Source organism: Cololabis saira, chromosome 15 (assembly GCF_033807715.1).
Source record: "Cololabis saira isolate AMF1-May2022 chromosome 15, fColSai1.1, whole genome shotgun sequence".
Lineage (NCBI taxonomy): Eukaryota > Metazoa > Chordata > Actinopteri > Beloniformes > Belonidae > Cololabis > Cololabis saira.
Window position 1 is genome coordinate 22,346,360 of NC_084601.1, and position 18,564 is coordinate 22,364,923.

The 18,564-nt window shown below is 42.7% G+C and overlaps 1 protein-coding gene across 1 annotated transcript in view; it reads left to right on the forward strand.

The window, feature by feature from the left end:
- Positions 1 to 4,286: 4,286 nt before the first annotated feature.
- The window catches only part of LOC133461184 (prolyl endopeptidase-like), a 30,023-nt gene continuing 15,745 nt past the window's right edge, over positions 4,287 to 18,564 (forward strand). The window contains exons 1-8 of the mRNA XM_061741985.1: positions 4,287 to 4,428; positions 7,792 to 7,866; positions 9,868 to 10,001; positions 10,085 to 10,215; positions 10,294 to 10,503; positions 12,651 to 12,772; positions 15,751 to 15,856; positions 17,784 to 17,975. Coding sequence (XP_061597969.1) covers positions 4,393 to 4,428; positions 7,792 to 7,866; positions 9,868 to 10,001; positions 10,085 to 10,215; positions 10,294 to 10,503; positions 12,651 to 12,772; positions 15,751 to 15,856; positions 17,784 to 17,975 — 1,006 coding nt within the window. The 5' untranslated portion in view covers positions 4,287 to 4,392. The remainder of the gene's footprint in view (positions 4,429 to 7,791; positions 7,867 to 9,867; positions 10,002 to 10,084; positions 10,216 to 10,293; positions 10,504 to 12,650; positions 12,773 to 15,750; positions 15,857 to 17,783; positions 17,976 to 18,564) is intronic.

Here is an 18,564-nt window from a genome sequence, read left to right on the forward strand (position 1 = left end):
ACCCTCTAGAACTCCAGTCACTATTTTGCTTTATTTTACTTCTGTCTTTCTGACTACTGGAATTTTTTTATTCATGGGCTTCTTTTTTTTTTACTGACCTTTTTTCAGCTTCCACCATCAATTTTAAATCAGATTTACATCAAGACCGTTTGCTGGCCATGTCCATGATTTGATATGCTTTTTCAGAATTTTTACAGAATTTACCTGAACAGCCGAGGAGTGAAGGCGGTTAAATCAGTGGTCTTCAGATACCGTCTCTGCTTGTTGTGGGCGATGTGGCAGATTTTGGTCCGCTGCTGAGGTGTTTCAGGTATGTCCAACAAGGGCTAGGCCCTGAGGCAGACCCAGGACACAGCAGAGAGATTATATCAGAAAAGAATTAGAATAGTAAAGAATCGTTTTTGATAAAACAGGGATTTACTTTTGTTCAACAACATGACCATAGTCTGAAGGTTGTCTCCATGCCGTCTACAGTTTCAGAATATGGTTCACCAGCAACAGTAACATAACTCAGAGCTAAAGAAACTGATTAAAGCCCACTAGCCTTCTAACAGCTTGTTTTCTTGTCAGCTTAATCACCTTAGCTAAATTAGTTTGAAATTAGCCCCCCATCCACCCACCCACCATCCTCCCCTCATCCTGTCGTTTTCACAGCTTTCTGGATTAGACAGATTACTCGTCTGTAGCTTGTGTTTTTCTTCTTTTCATGTCTCTCTGTCTCACTTCCAGTACTCCCAATCCCGCTGGTCTCCCAGGTATTCCCAGTCCCCCTTGTCCTCTGGGTCCCCCCACTCCCCTAGTCCTCTAGTCGCCTCAAACCTGGTCAATGCAAAACTGGGATAATGGACAGAATGATCAGACCTGGGACCTGGGAGAGACATGCCCATCTTATCTCAATCACAGTTAGCTTTTTTAGTTCAGCTGGCTTAGTTTATGCTAATCTAATGATGCTAATTAATATTAGTTTACATTAATTCTGATCAAATCGTTTCAGGCATCCTCATTTCAAGTGTAGCTACTGAAATATGTGAAACAAGTGTTTCCCAGAAATTATGAAAGGTTTTCTGGATCTCCAACTGAGCTCTGGCAGAGGTGCAGTGGTCTTCCATTGCTACCTGGAAGGCCGAGGATAGCTGAGGTATGTAGGTGCTTTACACGAAGCAGTATGACCAAGACCGGTGGACGAAAGCCACTGAACGGCTGAACTGGTGTAGGAGGGCTTTCATTAGCTTGCTAACTGGTTGGTGACCTTCACCACCAGGCCTGACACAACATCTGAAACAAGTGCTGCAAGAGCTGAAATGAGGCGTAACAGAGTTCCACCGGGACGTGCAAACACTAAGTCCACCACACGAAGGACTAGGCCGGTCACGGCTACGTGGGTCGACCAAGCGTAGCAAACAAATCTGGATTAATCATTATCCAAGGTAAAGATTGCTATATAAAAATCCAAAACCTGAAAATCAAAACCCAGAATCTGTAACTAAGAAGTCCATATCCCTTACCTGGAGTACAATTATCTTTCTGGGTTTCAGTTTTCTTTTCTCTACAGCAGTCCTAAAATGATATCTGTTTTCAAACTGTCTTCCTCAGTCGCACTTGCTCTTTTTGCAGTCACAGTGAGTCAATCTAGAGGAGAGAGGCAGGACATACTGAAATGGTGTGTCACTGCTTCAACATCAGAGCGCCAAAACCTGCTTTTTGTGGTCATTGAGAACCAGCAAACGGAGGTACATTTTAATGTCTGTCCTTTCTTCATAATAAAGTTATTGTCATTGGTAAAGTTGTTAAAGACATTTACCACTTACCTCCATCAACTTAAGGCACTAAGTCATTCAGAAAACCAATGAGCTACAGTATATGGTCTCACCATATGGCCTTCTTCTCTGCTGTAGACTAATGCAGCACTGATTTGACTCTCGTTTCAGAATTGCAACCGCAAAAACAGAAAGCGCAACTGAGGAAGACCGTTTGAAAATGGAGATCGTTTTAGAACTAAAAGGAGAGGAAAGAAAAGTAGAACCAAGACAGGTGATGGTGCTCCAGGTTATATATTTGGATTTTTATTGGTCCTTGGATTATTGTTTTGGTTGTTGAGACGGCTCCTGGTAGTCAGTAAGGGAACTGCAGGTCTGGATCCAGATCCTAGTTCTCAGTAGAGGAACTGCAGGTCTGGATCCGGACTGGTCAGTAAAGGAAATGCATGTTCCTTCATTTCCTGGATTGACTTAAGACTGGTGTGCCAGATGTTTTGTTGATGTTGGTTTTCTACAGTTGTTACTGTTTTGAGCAGTTTTCTCTATCAGGATTTGTGGTCTGTGGAAGTGTGTGTGACCCTCCCTAAACACAGAACACGCGCAGGGCCTTATCTTCCAACGGGGGCCACGTTTTGCGCGAGGGGACGCATTTGCTCGGCAACACATACACGTAATGGAGGCGCATATGCGCTATACCGTGAGGAGGAGGGGAGAAAAGAGATCTGAATGGTGTGAGTAATCTGGCCGTGCAATACTTGGAAACACCCGAAATCTGACCAATCAGAATGGGCAGACAGGCTCTTGCAGAGATTTCAACTTTTCATCCAAAAGACATCACAAATCAGGAGCGAGCAAGAGAAGAAAAAGGCAAAACACGAGGAAACTCGTGCTTGACTTGAAGGTGGGTATGTTGTTGAAATAAAACTTTGTAGCACAAACACCTGAGCTGCCACTCAGACAGAAATCTGTCTCCAGTCTCTGTCTAGACTGGAGAATTGTGTTTTTCCAGCGGCCCCGATGAACATTTATTGAACACCTTGTTAACGCCCTCTGCATTCACCTCTGTTGAAAAAGAGTGGACACGTGACCATTGGTTGTATATAAGCTACAAATTTTAGCCAATATATAGTAAATTGGCTATAGTTTTATATCAATTTATATTGTTAAGAATTTTGACTATTTTTAATGAGATAAATGTGCATCTGCAAAAGGCACACGTGTGTGTTTAGCTCTGATTTCTGACCTGCGAAACCTGCTTTCAGTTTTTTGTGGGGGATTGAGGTGGTGGCGGTAACTTTCTTTTGATGAGTGATTGATCGCGATTTGTGACTTGTTTATTTCAGTTTTTAATTTTTATTTATTATTTATTTATTATTTCAGGTTGATTTTTTTTAATTTCATTTGACTCATAAAGTCAAACTACTTTATCTACCTTACATTTTTTATTATTGACGGGTTGCCAAGTTAAATAGCATGTTGTTGTTGTTAAGCAGTACTCGAGTTGTGAAAAGAATTCAGGGGGGATGGTGGATTTTATCATATGGGGACAGATAATTTGTGCTGATTACAAATAATATAATATATTAGAAATAATAGCACTGACCAAAACACCTGCAGAAATACTGCAGGAATGACATAGCAGCAGTTAAATGCAGCCTTCTGTAAGCTTTAAATATCCACTGGGCTTACATCAAATACATCAAAACACAACAATAAAAAACAGTTTTCTGACTTATCAATATGACTCTGTCCTTCACAGGATAAGTAAAATGGATCACTGCAAAAACTCAAAATCTTAACAAGAATATTTGTCTTATTTTTAGTTAAAATGTGTCATTTTAGTAAAAAAAAAATCTCATTACACTTAAAACAAGACTCATCACTGGAAACAACAACAATTTTCACCTGTTTCAAGCAGATTTTCACTTGAAATAATTAGAAAAATCTAACAGTGGAACAAGATTTTTTTGCTTGTAATAAGAAGATAAATCTTGTCCCAGTGGCAGATTTTTCTACTTATTTAAAGTGAAAATTTACTTGAAACAGGTGAAAATTGTCAAATAAGTTATTTTTCTGGTGTTATTTTTTTTATCTGGTGATGACTAAATGTTGAAATAGCAGTAAAACCACATTCATTGATGAAATTACATAAGGGATGGAAAGGGGGGATGATTTGTACTGTTTTTATTTCAGGGGGGATGCCATCCCCCCTCAACTCGAGTACTGGTTATAAGGTCATTCTGTAGCAATGATACATTTGGGATGTGGAGAGGTTTGATGGCGGGGGGGCCTCCAAATAACATTTCGCTTAGGGCCCCAATTTGGTCAGGGGAAGCCCTGTATGTAACAGAAATGTAAAGAGATATGTAGTTGTTGAACAGGCATCCAGACGTTTGTTGTTTGGTTTCTGATAGCTGGACTGGAAGCCATGCAGGCTAGATTATACTTTCTAAGAGTACAAAAAAGAAAAACCAACCCGAACAGCCGGAGAGCAAAGGTGCGCGCTCTGGCCGCGCGCGCGTCCCCGCCCCGCCTCGTGTGACACGTTGCTTCCTGTTTGAGTAAAAGTAGTGGAAAACCTTTCACTTTCGTTTGTGTCCGCGGGGCTTGGTGCTACAGGGAGCAGAGGGTGGTCATGTTCACGTATCCCGCAGCCCGCAGAGGAGACCAGGTCAGTGTCCCGTACGCGCTCAGGTGAAGCGTCACCTGGGCAACGGTGACCGTGGTAACCGTGGTAACCGTGGAAACCGCTCCCGTACCTTTTGACACCCAGAAACGGCGAAAGGCGGCCTGACGTCACCCCCGCGCAGGCGGATCTAATCATCTAATCCATAATCGAAACTGTTCGGATAACCTCCCCTCTGACACGCTCAACAGCTCCAGTTCACGCTTCAACCTGGTTGTTAACCAGCGCTGAAGGTTCAGGCATGTTCCGCAGCTGTTCTTCCAAATCAGTGTCCAGCAGCTTTTTAATAGCTTTCAACCCACGTGACCCGGTGACTCAACACCAATTTTAAATTATAGCACTAGTATGTAGTAGTAGTTCCTGTACCGACCACTAGGCAAGGCAAGTTTATTTGTATAGCACAATTCAACACAAGGTAATTCAAAAGTGCTTTACATCAACATTAAAAGCGGCAAGACACAATTAAAAATTAAATAACAAATTAAAATGATGAGAAAAGAGATTAAAGCACAAGTTGTTAAAAGTAAGGGCAGTAGAGTACAGCAGATACACATCTCATTCTTACAATGGCAAGAATTATTTTTCTATACGGTCAAAACGTACAAAGACCGGGTCAAATACAGTATTACAAAAGTAATCTGTAACAATTCGTACGGTGAATTAAACCAATTTGACAATTCTATTGCCACAACGCCTGTTTCCAGGTCTTATTTCACACAACTGAGGAGAATTACGTTTCTATACGGTCAAAACGTACAAAGACCGGGTCAAATACAGTTTTACAAAAGTAATCTGTGCCGATTCGTCCGGTCAATCTGACCAATTTGACAATTCTACGTCACAATGCCTGTATTCAGGGCTTATCCATAACTTCATAAGTATTTAATTTAAGAGTATGTGTAAATAACAAATAAAAATAAATAAAATGATGAGAATAGAGGTAAAATAATAAAAAGCACAAGTTTTTAAAAAGCAAGGGCAGTAGAGTACAGGAGGTAAGTATTTAATTTAAGAGTACACTTCAGTAAACAGTAATGTTTTTAAGCCTGATTTAGGCCACTAGGGATCCAGATCATACCATAAGTTTTGGATTTAGAAATAAAGGAAATGTTACGCCGCTGTCCCACCAGCCCAACCCTGGTTACATTTTAAGACAGGTTTACAATAAATCCAAAATAACACCCTGTCAACCACTTACAAACTACAAATATGTGCTCATAGCCTGATAGTGAGTGACCTTTGTTGGCACTGAAATGCTGTGGACGTTCCTATGTATGTAATTCCTATAATAGAGCCTGAATGAAAACACAAAATGGAATTAAAGCACTTTTATTTATTTTACATATTTTCAGTTTATCTACACATTGATTGTCTTCAAGTGAAACATTTAAATTTTCACTCATGTGGCTCTCTGGCATTCACTGACATGTTCCTGTGCCCTTCAGTCCTTCCCCCGTGAGAGACACTAAAATCACAGTTACACATTTTTCAGAACGCGTAACTGAGCCCCATCCTGCTGCTTTTTAGGAAAGTAAATTCACCATCCCATTTTTAGAGATATTTACAAGTCTAAGCTTTTTCGACAGAAATGTCTTCCATACCTGTCAAGTCTCCCGTTTTGGCTGGGAAACTACCGTATTCTACCCCTCTTTCCCGCTGCCCCCCGTATTAGTATTTTCCCATAAATTTCCCGTTTTATAATATAATAATTTTTAAAAAGCATTATTTTGCCTCTCCAAACTGAATTGTCACTAACCTCACGAGAACTGCCCCTTGCTGTAGCCTGGGTGGCGCTTCTCCTCTAGGTTAGTGGCTACAACGGGAACAAACTCGGAACAACAAATCAGAGATGGATGTAACGAGAGAGAAGACATTTCTGCCAAAAAAGCGAGGACTTGTGTGCCTTAATTCACTTTTGTGTTTTCATTTAGGCTCCATTTTAGGAATTACATACATAGGAAGTCCACAGCATTTCAGTGTCAAAGAGGTCAGGCTATGAGCGCATAATTGTAGTTTGTAAGTGGTTGACAGGATGATATTTTAGATTCCTCGTAAATTTGTCTTAAAATGTAAGATACTGCACCTCGGTTGGACTTGTGGGACAGCGGCGGATAATTGCCTGTATTTTTAAATCCAAAACTTGACAGCTATGGTCTTCTCTCTCGTTCCATCCATCCGTTTCTTTGATTTGCTGTTCCGAGTTTGTTCCCGTTGTTGCCACTAACCTTGCGAGAACTGCCACCCAGGCTACAGCAGATGGCAGTTATCGTGAGGCCGGTGGCATTTCAGAGGCGCAGGAATGTTTTTTTTTAAATGATTACACTATAAAACGGGGAATTTAATGGAAAAATTAAAAAAATAGTTTCCTAGCCAAAACGGGACACTTGACAGGTATGATCCGGATACAAATCTGCAGTTCCTCTGCCTACCACTAGGTCTGGACCCCTCAACATTGATTAGCATCACCTGCAGCCTCACCTGCAGCCCCACCTGCAGCCCCACCTGCAGCCTCACCTGCAGCCCCATCTGCAGCCCCACCTGCAGCCTCACCTGCAGCACCACCTGCAGCCTCACCTGCAGCCTCACCTGCAGCCCCACCTGCAGCCCCACCTGCAGCCCCACCTGCAGCCCCACCTGCAGCACCACCTGCAGCCCCACCTGCAGCCCCACCTGCAGCCCCACCTGCAGCCCCATCTGCAGCCCCACCTGCAGCCCCATCTGCAGCACCACCTGCAGCCTCACCTGCAGCCCCATCTGCAGCCCCACCTGCAGCCTCACCTGCAGCCCCACCTGCAGCCCCACCTGCAGCCTCACCTTCAACCTCACCTGCAGCCCCATCTGCAGCCTCACCTGCAGCCTCCTGTCCTTCGTTGGAACACCTGGATCAGCTTTAGCACTCAGTTATGTAGTCGTTCAGGCTTCTGGATGACTGAGTATGATGGAATTGGAAACTGTTTTCATTTTAGAAGCGATTAACTTTCCTCATTCCACATTTTTCTTTATCACCATATGTTGTTTTTCGGTTAAATTTTGAGGAAAAATACCAGACTAAAGCAAAAATGAAAGTCCTCAGATGACAGATAGTTGGACGCGGAACAAAGAGAAAGGCATATTAAGATCTGCTCACCAGATTAAGCAACCCACGCGGCGTGCTAGGTTTCAGTCTCTCTGAAGTGTGTTTACATTCCAGGATCAAGTAAGACGCTGATGAGCCGACTGATAACCGCAAGTGTGGCGGTTCACGAGCAGAGACACGGTTACTGTGTAAAATGATTATCAGGAGTAATAAGAGTTGCAGTCGAGCCGGTTTTGGTGCCAAACACACCTCCTGTTGTTTCCTTTGAACAGGTAGATGACTACCATGGAACTAAGACCAGTGACCCATACGCCTGGCTGGAAGACCCGGACAGCCCCGAAACTCGGGTATGATAAGGTTATTCAAGACATTTTTAATCGTAGTATGAAAGCTTGCAGACACACAGCAGCTAATGGGGGTGGGGTGGGGGTCAGTTGTAATCCTGGAGAGGCGGTTTCTGAATTGAACTCGGCTCAGAGAACCCTCCTTATAAACAATGTTGCTACAGAGAACCGCCAATCAGTTGTTATCAGCCTCTGCTGAAGAGTATGTTTCTGTTGGAAAATAACAGTTTGGGATTTAAAGCCAGAGTAGGGTTGCCATTGCCAACTCTGTAAAATAAATAAGGGACACCTCATCAGCAGGGCCGGCCGACCCGATTGCCTTCACCCTTCCTGGCGTGGTGAATTTTTTTAGCGCCTCTTTTTGTGAGTGAAACGATTTTTTTAAACTATTTGACTCAAACCTGAATTGAATTAGATGCATATTTTTGAATGCCGCGAACACATAGAAAACAAATTTTTATCCATCAATTCAATACAAAATAACAAAATGAAGTGAATAAAATAAGTATCTTTCTTAAACAGAAACTTGTCCTGCTTAACTTAAAATTGTATAAATTAATATAAAACAATAGAAAGAAAGCAGAACATTCATTCTGTAATAGTGCACATTTTTAGTGCAATAACAAAAGTGCAAACAGAAAGTCTGTAGAAAACTTGTAAACATAAAACATAAAAATAACTTATGGGCTCAACAGCTCAATGCCATTTTCCATTAGCATTTTATGGCTATTTTTTGACTCTCACAGTAATACGGGACAAAGTGCGTCCCTTTTCAGCTCAATACAGAACGTGTACTTTAGTTTATAAATACGGGACGATTCCGCTTTTCAAGGGACTGTTGGCAACCCTAAGCGAGTAAATGTATCCATTTGTCTAAGTTAGCTACATGCTAGCTGTATCTTGCCATCTAGTTGTGCTACCCATAGACATATAAACGTAGACGCCCCATCGAGTGCTGAGCCGTACGTCAACACCATATTGGATATGCTGTATGCGCTATAAACTAATACAAGTAAATTGACTTATTTTCATTAAGCGCCTTTCTACAAAGAAATTTACGTTTCAAGTCTCATTTATTATTTCACACACGCACTAATATACTTGGGAAACAGTTAGGCACCAAATGTAATATATTTAATTTTTCTCAGATGGCAAAAATAAGAACTTTATTGATCCCACATAGGAGTAATTCATGTTATATCAGCTATAGAGAACAAGGTAGTGCCGAAAAACAATATCCCCCCTCACAAAAATAATAAAAATAGAGAAACATATTTTCTCATCAACAAAACACATTTTATTTTTTTATTTTCTCATCAACAAAACACATTTAAAATTTTTCAAGTAAAAAAATAACATATTTGAACCATTTTTCAGACAATAAAATAACATTTGAACCATTTTTCAGACAACAAAATAACATTTGAACCATTTTTCTGCTCTGCTGCTCTGTAGACACGTCATCGTCTACTCCATCCCGCAAACAGGACCATGTGATACAGTCGCGTTTTCCTTGCTACCAGTATCAAATCAAATCAAATCAAATCAAATGGTTCAAATGTTATTTTGTTATCGCAGCAGCGGGAAAAACCACTCGATGTGGTGTCTACGTATATACATGTATGTCTATGGTGCTACCTACCCATCTAGCATCTAGCTAGCAATGCTACATGCCCACCTAGTTAGCTACATATCTTTTGCACAGAAATTCAGCAGCTGGGTATACATTGTTCAAAATCTTAAATTGCATCTCTTTTATTTTTGGGGCTATTGGCCATTTGATACATTTACAGAATGTATTAGTTATTATTTTGTCAGTTCCAATTTTTAATTTGGCTGATGAGTTAAAATCAAAAAGTAATTTGCATTTTAGAACTTTTCCAATAACCTTGTTATTACATTTCTGGTCACTAATGTGTATTTCATCAAGTTTTAGTTCTGGAATTTTGACTGAAACATTTGAGTATATCAAAATTAACTGACGGGGATGCTGTCTTTGCTCAGGCGTTTGTGGAGGAGCAGAACAAGCTGACGATGCCGTACCTGGAAAAGTGTGCCGTCCGAGCTCAGTTCCAGCAGCGCCTCACCGAGCTCTACGACTACCCCAAGTACAGCTGCCCCTACAAGCGCGGTGCCAGGTACGGGCCGGAGATCCCGGGTCACGGGCACTGATGTGGAGATGGTTGGACTCGTCTAATCTCCCGGTCCTTTTTATTTTCAGGTATTTCTACTTCCACAACAAAGGCCTCCAGAACCAGGATGTGCTGTATGTGCAGGATCACCTGGACGCTCCGGCCACCGTCTTCTTTGATCCAAATAAGTTGTCTGAAGATGGCACGGTGGCGCTGAAGAGTGAGGCCAAATTCAGAAACCTTGGTGACGTTAAAACTCGTGCCCTGCATCGCTAACCTCCTCCCTCTCTCTGTTCAGTGGGGCGTCTGTCTGAGCAGTGCGAGTACTTCGCCTACGGTCTGAGCAGCAGCGGTTCAGACTGGGTCACGGTCCGTTTCATGAGGGCCGATGACCTGACCGAGCTGCCAGATGTTCTGGAGAGGGTTAAATTCAGCTGCCTGGCCTGGACTCACGATGCTAAAGGCGTCTTTTACAACTGCTACCCACCTCGGGAGGGAAAAGCCGATGGTGAGTGAGGTCTCAGGGTCTGATTCTGGTTCAGAGCTGGTTAAACGTCCCGTCTCAAGTTAATTGTGGTTTGAAGTTGAAGTTGACTTTATTAGTGCCCGTAGGTAGATTTGTTTTGCAGTAGATGGGAGAAGGCATCTCACACACAATCTTTACAGACATTCATTTGACACAGGACAAATACAGAGAACAGATTTACGACAGCACAAGACAGACATGGCAGGTACTCACAATGCTCACTGAACAGGATAAAAGTAGATATTGCCCACAAGGCAAAGAACAATAAATAGAGGTAGTACCAAGTTCAGGGTTACTAATAAATAGAAATAAATAAGTTAAAAGCAGGATAAACCTCAGCAATAAATAAAATGTGTTAGGATTTGTTTAAAGGAGAGACAGCAGCAGGGACAAAGCTGTTCCTGTAGCGTGTGGTCCTAGTTCTGGGGACTATGAATCTGCGTCCTGATGGCAGTAGCTGGAACTCTCTCGCTAAGGGATGGGAGGCATCATTGGGATGGAGCTGGAGCCGCTGCAACTGTTTAGCGTACAGTGACTTCAGGCCCAGCTGTGTTTCCCCAACCAGCCCACCTGACCATTTAATGATCTGCTTGAGTGAGCTACTTTCTTTTAGGGGCACGTTTCCCAACCATTATGCAAGTGAAATACCATATTTTCTGGACTATAAGCCGCACCTGTATATAAGCCGCATCCGCTCTATTTTTTAAAAAATTATTAAAAAAAAGACATACAAGCCGCACCTGTATATAAGCCGCATCTGCTCTATTTAAAAAAAAAAGATATGCAAGCTGCAGATATTTATGTTGTTAGATTAGATATATACTACATGTACAGAAGAATTTTGAAGTGTAAATGATGTACATGTTTGTACCTAAATAGATCCTTTCCTAACAGTGTCTTTTAACACGGCAGCAACTTTGCTGATTAAAATGGGACAGAACCAAGATAAAATAACCGGTATTTATTTATCTGTTTATCTGTTTGAAATCTGCTTCTACCTACTTCTATCTGCTAAAGAAGAAGTAGCGTATTCTTCTTTGCATTTATTTTGTCTTAGTTTTGATTCTAATTCCGGTAAGAGCGCCCGAGTGGTGGAAGAAAAATCCACAGAATAGCTGCACCTTTGTATAAGCTGCACGGTTCAAAACCTATGAAAAAAGTAGCGGCTTATAGTCCAGAAAATACGGTAGTTAAAACAGATTTCAATAAAAGCATGATAAAAAAGTGTCATCATGGTCTTATCAATTATGAAACCTACTCTGGCGTGTTCTGAATGAGGTTTTTCCGACTCAAGCATCTTAAACACTGGCCGATTCTGCAGATGAAACAGTGAGTGTTTATGGCCATGCTTCATCTCATACCATACAATTTTGATAAAATTAAGATTTTTTGTTATTGCTCTAAAAGGGCCGCACAGGACGTTGTGCAATATCGCCTTGGAACTTCCCGTTTTGAGTCAGCAGGTGGAGACGAGGTGGCACGCGAGCCGTTGGGCTACGTAGCTTCAACACTATGTGGGTTGCAGGTATTGAGTCAGAACTCGGTACCAGAATCGCGGTCACAGAGAAAATGTCATATTGCAGCAGCCCTAATTGAGAGAGGCTCAAGTTTCAATTCAATTCAGTTTTATTTATATAGCGTCTATTACAACAGAAGCTGTCTCTAGGATCTTTTCAGAGACCAGAACATGACCCCCGAGCAATTATTACATAATCAGAATCAGAATCAGCTTTATTGGCCAGGTTCGAACATTGTCCAACAAGGAATTTGACTCCGGTAATTTCGCTCTTTGGTAGTAAGATAAACAATAAAACAAATTTGGTATTTTTCTATGATACAGATTAAACATTTAAGGTGCAGCAGTGATTCTGATTCTGATTCTGAAGAACAGAGAAAGGAGAGACACAGACACAATGGCTAACTGGTGAAATAAAGGGATTATTATAAACAGATGTATACAGCAGTAGACAGTTTCTTACATCGATTTGGTGCTGATCTGGAATCCAACTGGTTTAGGGTGTCGGAGAACTGGAACTGGCTCTGAAACAGAGGTGGTGAAATAAACATTTGTCAGCAGGATTAGACCGACTGCTGTTCAAGCGTGAACTTCTGTTTCCTGCTTCCTGCAGGCACCGAGACCACCAGCAACATCAACCAGAAGCTCTACTACCACGCCATTGGCACCAAACAGTGCGAGGACATCCTGGTGGCCGAGTTCCCCGACCATCCCAAATGGAAAAGTTCAGTTACCGTAAGTCTGCAGTCATCTGTTGCTATGGAAACATGCCCATGTAGAGTTTCAGGATCCCCCGCATCTCCTGATGTGGTAGGAGACAGGATGGAGCAGCAGCAAGATCCATGACCGAGGGGGAAGATGAGACTGCTGAGGTTTGACAGGAAGGTCTGTTTGATGAGGGGCAGGAGAGGAGGATGCTGGGATTGATTCTGAACCTGCTGAAGAATGTGTTCAGCTCATTGTCTTCGTCCAGACCTCCATCTATCCGGTCCTCCTACTGCTTGAAGCCTGTGATCTCCTCCTGGACATCTCGTTGTCTCTGATCTTGACTGTCACTTGTTTTTGTACTGACCTTAATAATGACGCTTTTCCACTAGTACCTACTCAGCCCGACTAGACTCGCCTCCACTCGGTTTGGTTCTTTCCCACTAGGGGTCTAACGTGCCGAGTAGATACTTTTCTGTATCTATTCTGCCGAGGTTCTAAGCGGCTGAGTCGGCTGTATCTGACGTCATCACACTACAGGCCACCGATTGGTCGGGGGGTTGGAGTCAGACGTCTGAGTCAGGATGTGACATCAGCGAAAGAGCGACTCTGACGGCGGCTTCTTGTTTATTTTATTCGACCAGCAATAGCAGTGCAAAAGTCTGTTTCATGATCCAACTCTGAGGTGCAGATGTTCATAAACCTGGTGGCTGAGGAGAGAATTAAAAAGGGGTCTAGATGGGCGATAAGGAACGACCAGATCCACCAGGAGCTCTGTCCCTTCATAGCTGCTCGCGGCTCCCAGCTGACTTTTCAGCAGCGCAGAGACAAACTAAAAAATTAAAAAGCGTTGCCGCTTGAAGCTTCTCTCACTCTCATTTTTTAACTTGATACCGAACACAAGCCACAGCAGCACATATATCATCTCCTGCAGGTTCTACATATTTAGTGTTGTTGTCTTCTTCGTTTAAGGCCCTGTCCCAATACTCCCCCTAGCCCTCGTTTTCTTCACTACCCCTAAATTTTGCGCGTTCCCGTGAGGGTAGTGGTGTCCCAATTCCTCTTTCCACCTAGGAGGAGTGACGAAAAGTAGTGTAGGGATTTCAGATGCACACTAGATGATCTAGGGGAAAAAAAAAAAATTCCCAGAATGCTTTTCGTCGTCATTTGTGGACTGAATAAAAAAAAAAACCATGGCGGACATTTCTTATTTTTTAGTGAATAAAATCAATATTTTGAGTTAGTTTCTGCATAAAAATGCGTTTTGATTACATTTCTAGCGAGAAATATATATTTTACTTTCATAACATTCACTCAGTGAATGTACATAATCACTAGTTTTCCCGTTTGCCGAAGATCACGCCAGAATAAAGGCTGATTTATGGTTCCACGTTACACCAACGCAGAGCCTATGGCGTAGGTTACGCGGCGACGCGCACCGTACGCCTTACCCTACGCCGTAGGCTCTGCGTCGATTTAACGCGGAACCATAAATCAGCTCCGGAGCCGGCAGGCAGGCAGAAATCTCGAAATTTTCAGAGCAAATTTCTTAACAGGCGTAGCTACAACTGTTAGATTTCATCTATTAAACCAACATTTATCTTCCTAAATGATTTATTTCAGCCAGCTGTAATTCTCCACAGAGCTGCAGGTTTCTCCCCCGGGACGACGGCGCAGGTTGACCTGGCGATCACGTCTGTACGTGAGCTGCTGCTGCGCCCCGGGCCGGCAGCTCTTCTCATCTCCGAAAACATCGGGTCAAATTTCTTAACAGGCGTTATTTGGATAAACTGAGCCCAGGTTGGGGATCTTAACGGTTAGTTTTACGCCTGAAAAAATAGTAAAACTTAATAAAGTGCCATATTAACAGCGCTACAGCTGAAATTAAAACAGCTTTTGGCTCTCAGCTTCCTGATTTGGGGTAGGGATGAAAACGAGGGGTAGGGGGAGTATTGGGACAGGCCCCTAGGAAGATTTCAAGTGCCCTAAAATCTGTCCCTTCTATTTTAGGGGTAGTGAAGAAAAGAAGGGCGAGTGAAAGAAAGTAGGGCTAGTGAAGAAAAGTAGGGGGTGTATTGGGATTGGGCCTAAATCACACAATCAAATACGTCACAGCAGCTTCGCTCCAACTCTCCTACTTCTGCTCCAGATGCTGAGTTGTTATGGAAAAGAAACTTGGCCGAGTTGAGTCAAGCCGAGCTGAGATGAGTAGAGCCGAGTAGGTGCAAGTGGAAAAGCGCCATAATTCTCCGTCCCCCTCCCTGAAAGCTCTTTTCTTCTTGTTGAGGAAGTCCTTCAGGTCACTGGTGATCCGGGGTTTATTATTCGGGAAGCACCTCGCTATTCTGGTGGGGGTGATGTTGTCCACAAGGGAGTTGAGATCATCAGACACTCAGTCATGGCATTGATGTCATCTCCATGTGGCTCACTGAGAGCATTCCAGTCAGTGTATTTTGGTCACAGGTTGCCTCTGGGTGAGGGGTGGAGGAGAGGGAGACCAGATGATGATCTACCTGGCCGAGAGCAGCTTGTGGTGGAACACTTGACAAACTGTTGAAACGTTGGTTGAAATGACTAGTGACGACCCGCTTGGTTGTTGTGTCTGTAGCCTAGCAACAGCAGAGCCCTTTTAAATCCGGGAGATCGTTTGTTCATTTAAAAGGAGCCCCATTAGCCGACGCCAAAACAAAAGTTAGTCTTCCTGGGGTCCAGACAATAAAATACAAAATCAAACATACAATCTCAATTCACAAAATGCATAAAAAAAAATAAAAATAAAATGACAAATAAGAAATAAAGAAAAATATACAAATCATATATAACTTGATGTATTAATCTCACTCAATAAGATACGCTATATGTTGTTAAGATGATGACAACAAATACATTCTTAGTCTTCGTTTCAAATCAGCCTTTCTTTTGATGTCACAAATCTCACCTGGAAGGCTGATCCAATATTCAACTGGGGACCCGGTGACCTCCGACTTGTGCTTTTGTTCTCTCTCCAGGTGTCGGATGACGGCAGGTACGCTGTCCTGTCCCTCACTGAGGGCTGCGAGCCCGTCAACCAGCTGTGGTACTGCGACCTGGAGCAGCTCCCTGACGGCATCAAAGGTGTGTTTTACAGGTGACCCTGACCACAAATCTACTGATAACAGATAGTAAAGAGGAAATAACGGATATATACACGGGACATTGTGGACACCTTCTTATGGATATAACACAATCAAAAGTACGTGTGCTGTACAGCAAACATGTGACTCTGGAATTACTTACTCTTGTCTTGAAAAGTAAACTCCATCAATTTTTATGGCAGAAAGTTGCATGAAGTCTGGACAAGATTTTTAGGGCCCGGATTATTGTCCGCAAATACGAAATTATTTTTCCATTGTTGTTATTGTGATGGATTTCATGTTCCTTTTGCGGTTTTCCTGCATCCCATTTGGTGACGTAATAAATGACGAAGGGTCCCGGGTCTCCGGTGCTCCCCAGCCAGTGGAACCTGTTTGGAACCGGCTCTAGCCCCAGCGCCGGTTTTGACTCGATTGCAAAGTCCGATCTGTCATCTTGAGCCCCCAATAAAAGTGTTTGCTTTTCCACCTCGAACAACATCCTATAATAGAGAAAAAGACCGGAAAGTAAAGACTCGATCAACTACCGGTAGTTTAATTTGAGTTCCCGAAAGATCCCGCCGAAACTTGACGCCCACTACTTTCATTTTTATGAACAAAAATGATCACCTCTGTCTTTTCTGCATTTAGCTGGAGAAAACTCTGGCACATCCACACATTGATTTGATGAATACAGTTACTCAATGAGAGTAGGGGACTGTAGTCACGTGATGAGGACTGAAATATAGAGTTGTGTGTCATCTGCACACTCATTGGTAGGAAATGTTATGTTCCATAATCTGAGTTAAGGGTAACATATAGATGTTGAATAGAAGAGGTCCGAGAATGGATTAGTTGATGGAAAATCGTCATAAACTAGACTTCACTTATTAGTAGTGCTGGCCAACGATTAAAATTTTTAATCTAAATTAATCCATGATTTCTGTAATTAACTATGCGATTAATTGCGATTAATTTATTCACACATTTTGTGCTGTTCTAAATTACTGTTGACAACATGAGAAAGGGCAAATATGCTGCTTTATGCCAATGTTTATTCAACTTTCCACAAAAAAAGCTTTTGACCTGAATGTAACATTCCTTCATAAATACAAACACAATGTAGTCCCAACTTTACACTTGTAAAGACTAACTTAAGATTCCTTGTTTTTTTAAGCAGCTCAATGTAAAACAATGAACCATATGCATTTATAAACATATGGAGGAAAATAAAAGGCTAAAAAAATATTCCCTTCTCCTAAGCGGGATCAAAACAGGGGGATACGAAAACTAAATTACAAACAAATAAAGTGCACATGTAACAGCAGGGAGTGTTACTCCACCTATAAAGTGCAGCCGTTTCCTCCACCAACGCAGAGCCTACGGCGTAGGGTACGGTGCGTGTTGCGGCGCTCTCTGCTTGTGTGTTTGGCTGCAGGTATTTGAGACTCGACGTACTTCGATGGTAATTCATTTCAAATCGACAGTACATGCAAATAACTTTAGTCTTGTCCAGTGAACCATCTGCATCTTTTTGAAAGTGAACTAACCGTTCAAAAGTCCATTTTCATTTTCCATCTTCCAATCCACCATACGTTTCCTCAGGCTACGGGTGCCGACGAGCGCCAGAAATGTTGCGCCTTTTTTTTTTTTTTAATCTCATGCGTTAAAAAAATTGTCGGCGTTAAGAGGACGTGAAGTTAACGCATCGTTAACGCGTTTACTTGGACAGCACTACTTATTAGATTTTAAATTTCACTGAAGGGGGTCAAATGAATTCACCACCTCCAAAGGGTCACAAATGAATGCTGAATCCTGGCCGTCAGCCCCGAATGCCTAATCCTAACCACCGAGACTGTGTGTTTGTGTGTTGGAACCACCGCCAGCAGCACAGCCGGGTGGGCTGTAACCTCTGACCTCCTCTCCTGCAGGCCTGCTGCCGTGGGTCAAACTTGTGGACAACTTTGAGGCTCAGTACTCTTATGTGACCAACGAGGGGACTGTGTTCACGTTCCGCTCCAACCTAGACGCCCCTCGGTACACTCTGATCAACATCGACATCCAGAAACCCGAGCGGCAGCACTGGACCACGCTGATCCCGCAGCACGACAAGGACGTCCTGGGTGAGTTTCAGCGGTGACGACGCAGTCGTGACGGTGGCTCCTGAGTGTCGGTTTCTACTTCGAGGAAGAGTGAGCTGTCGAGTTGACGCATTTCCACAATCCGTTACGTAAGGATGATTTTTGCTGAATTTCCGTCAAACTGTTTCCATGGCTACGCGGCCACAACAACTGGGAAGCTGGCTGGCTGTGGTCGAAAGCTTCGATCTGAGGCAACTCTTGTCAGAAAGTGAAACCTGGTCCACAAGTGGTCTGTCCTGTTTTCTGAGTCATTTGAATGATGGGAACTGAACGAGGAGAGTTGATTGTCTGCTGCAACATTTTAATGAGTTACTTCAGTCTTTCAGTTCCTGCAGCCTTTCAGTTCTATGGAGGGATTTTATCTATCCCTCCATAGAACTGATAGATTGTATGAAGAAACAAAAATCCCATACATTTCCTGCAGTGTTTTGGTTAGATTTCCTGCAGCATTTTAGTTCCTGCAGCTCTGCAGTGAGAGTTCCTGCAGAATTTTGATAAGCGTTTCAGTTCCCGAAGCTTTTTCTGTGATAGTTCCTCCAACTCCAGAAATGACAACAAAGGTTCCTGTTCA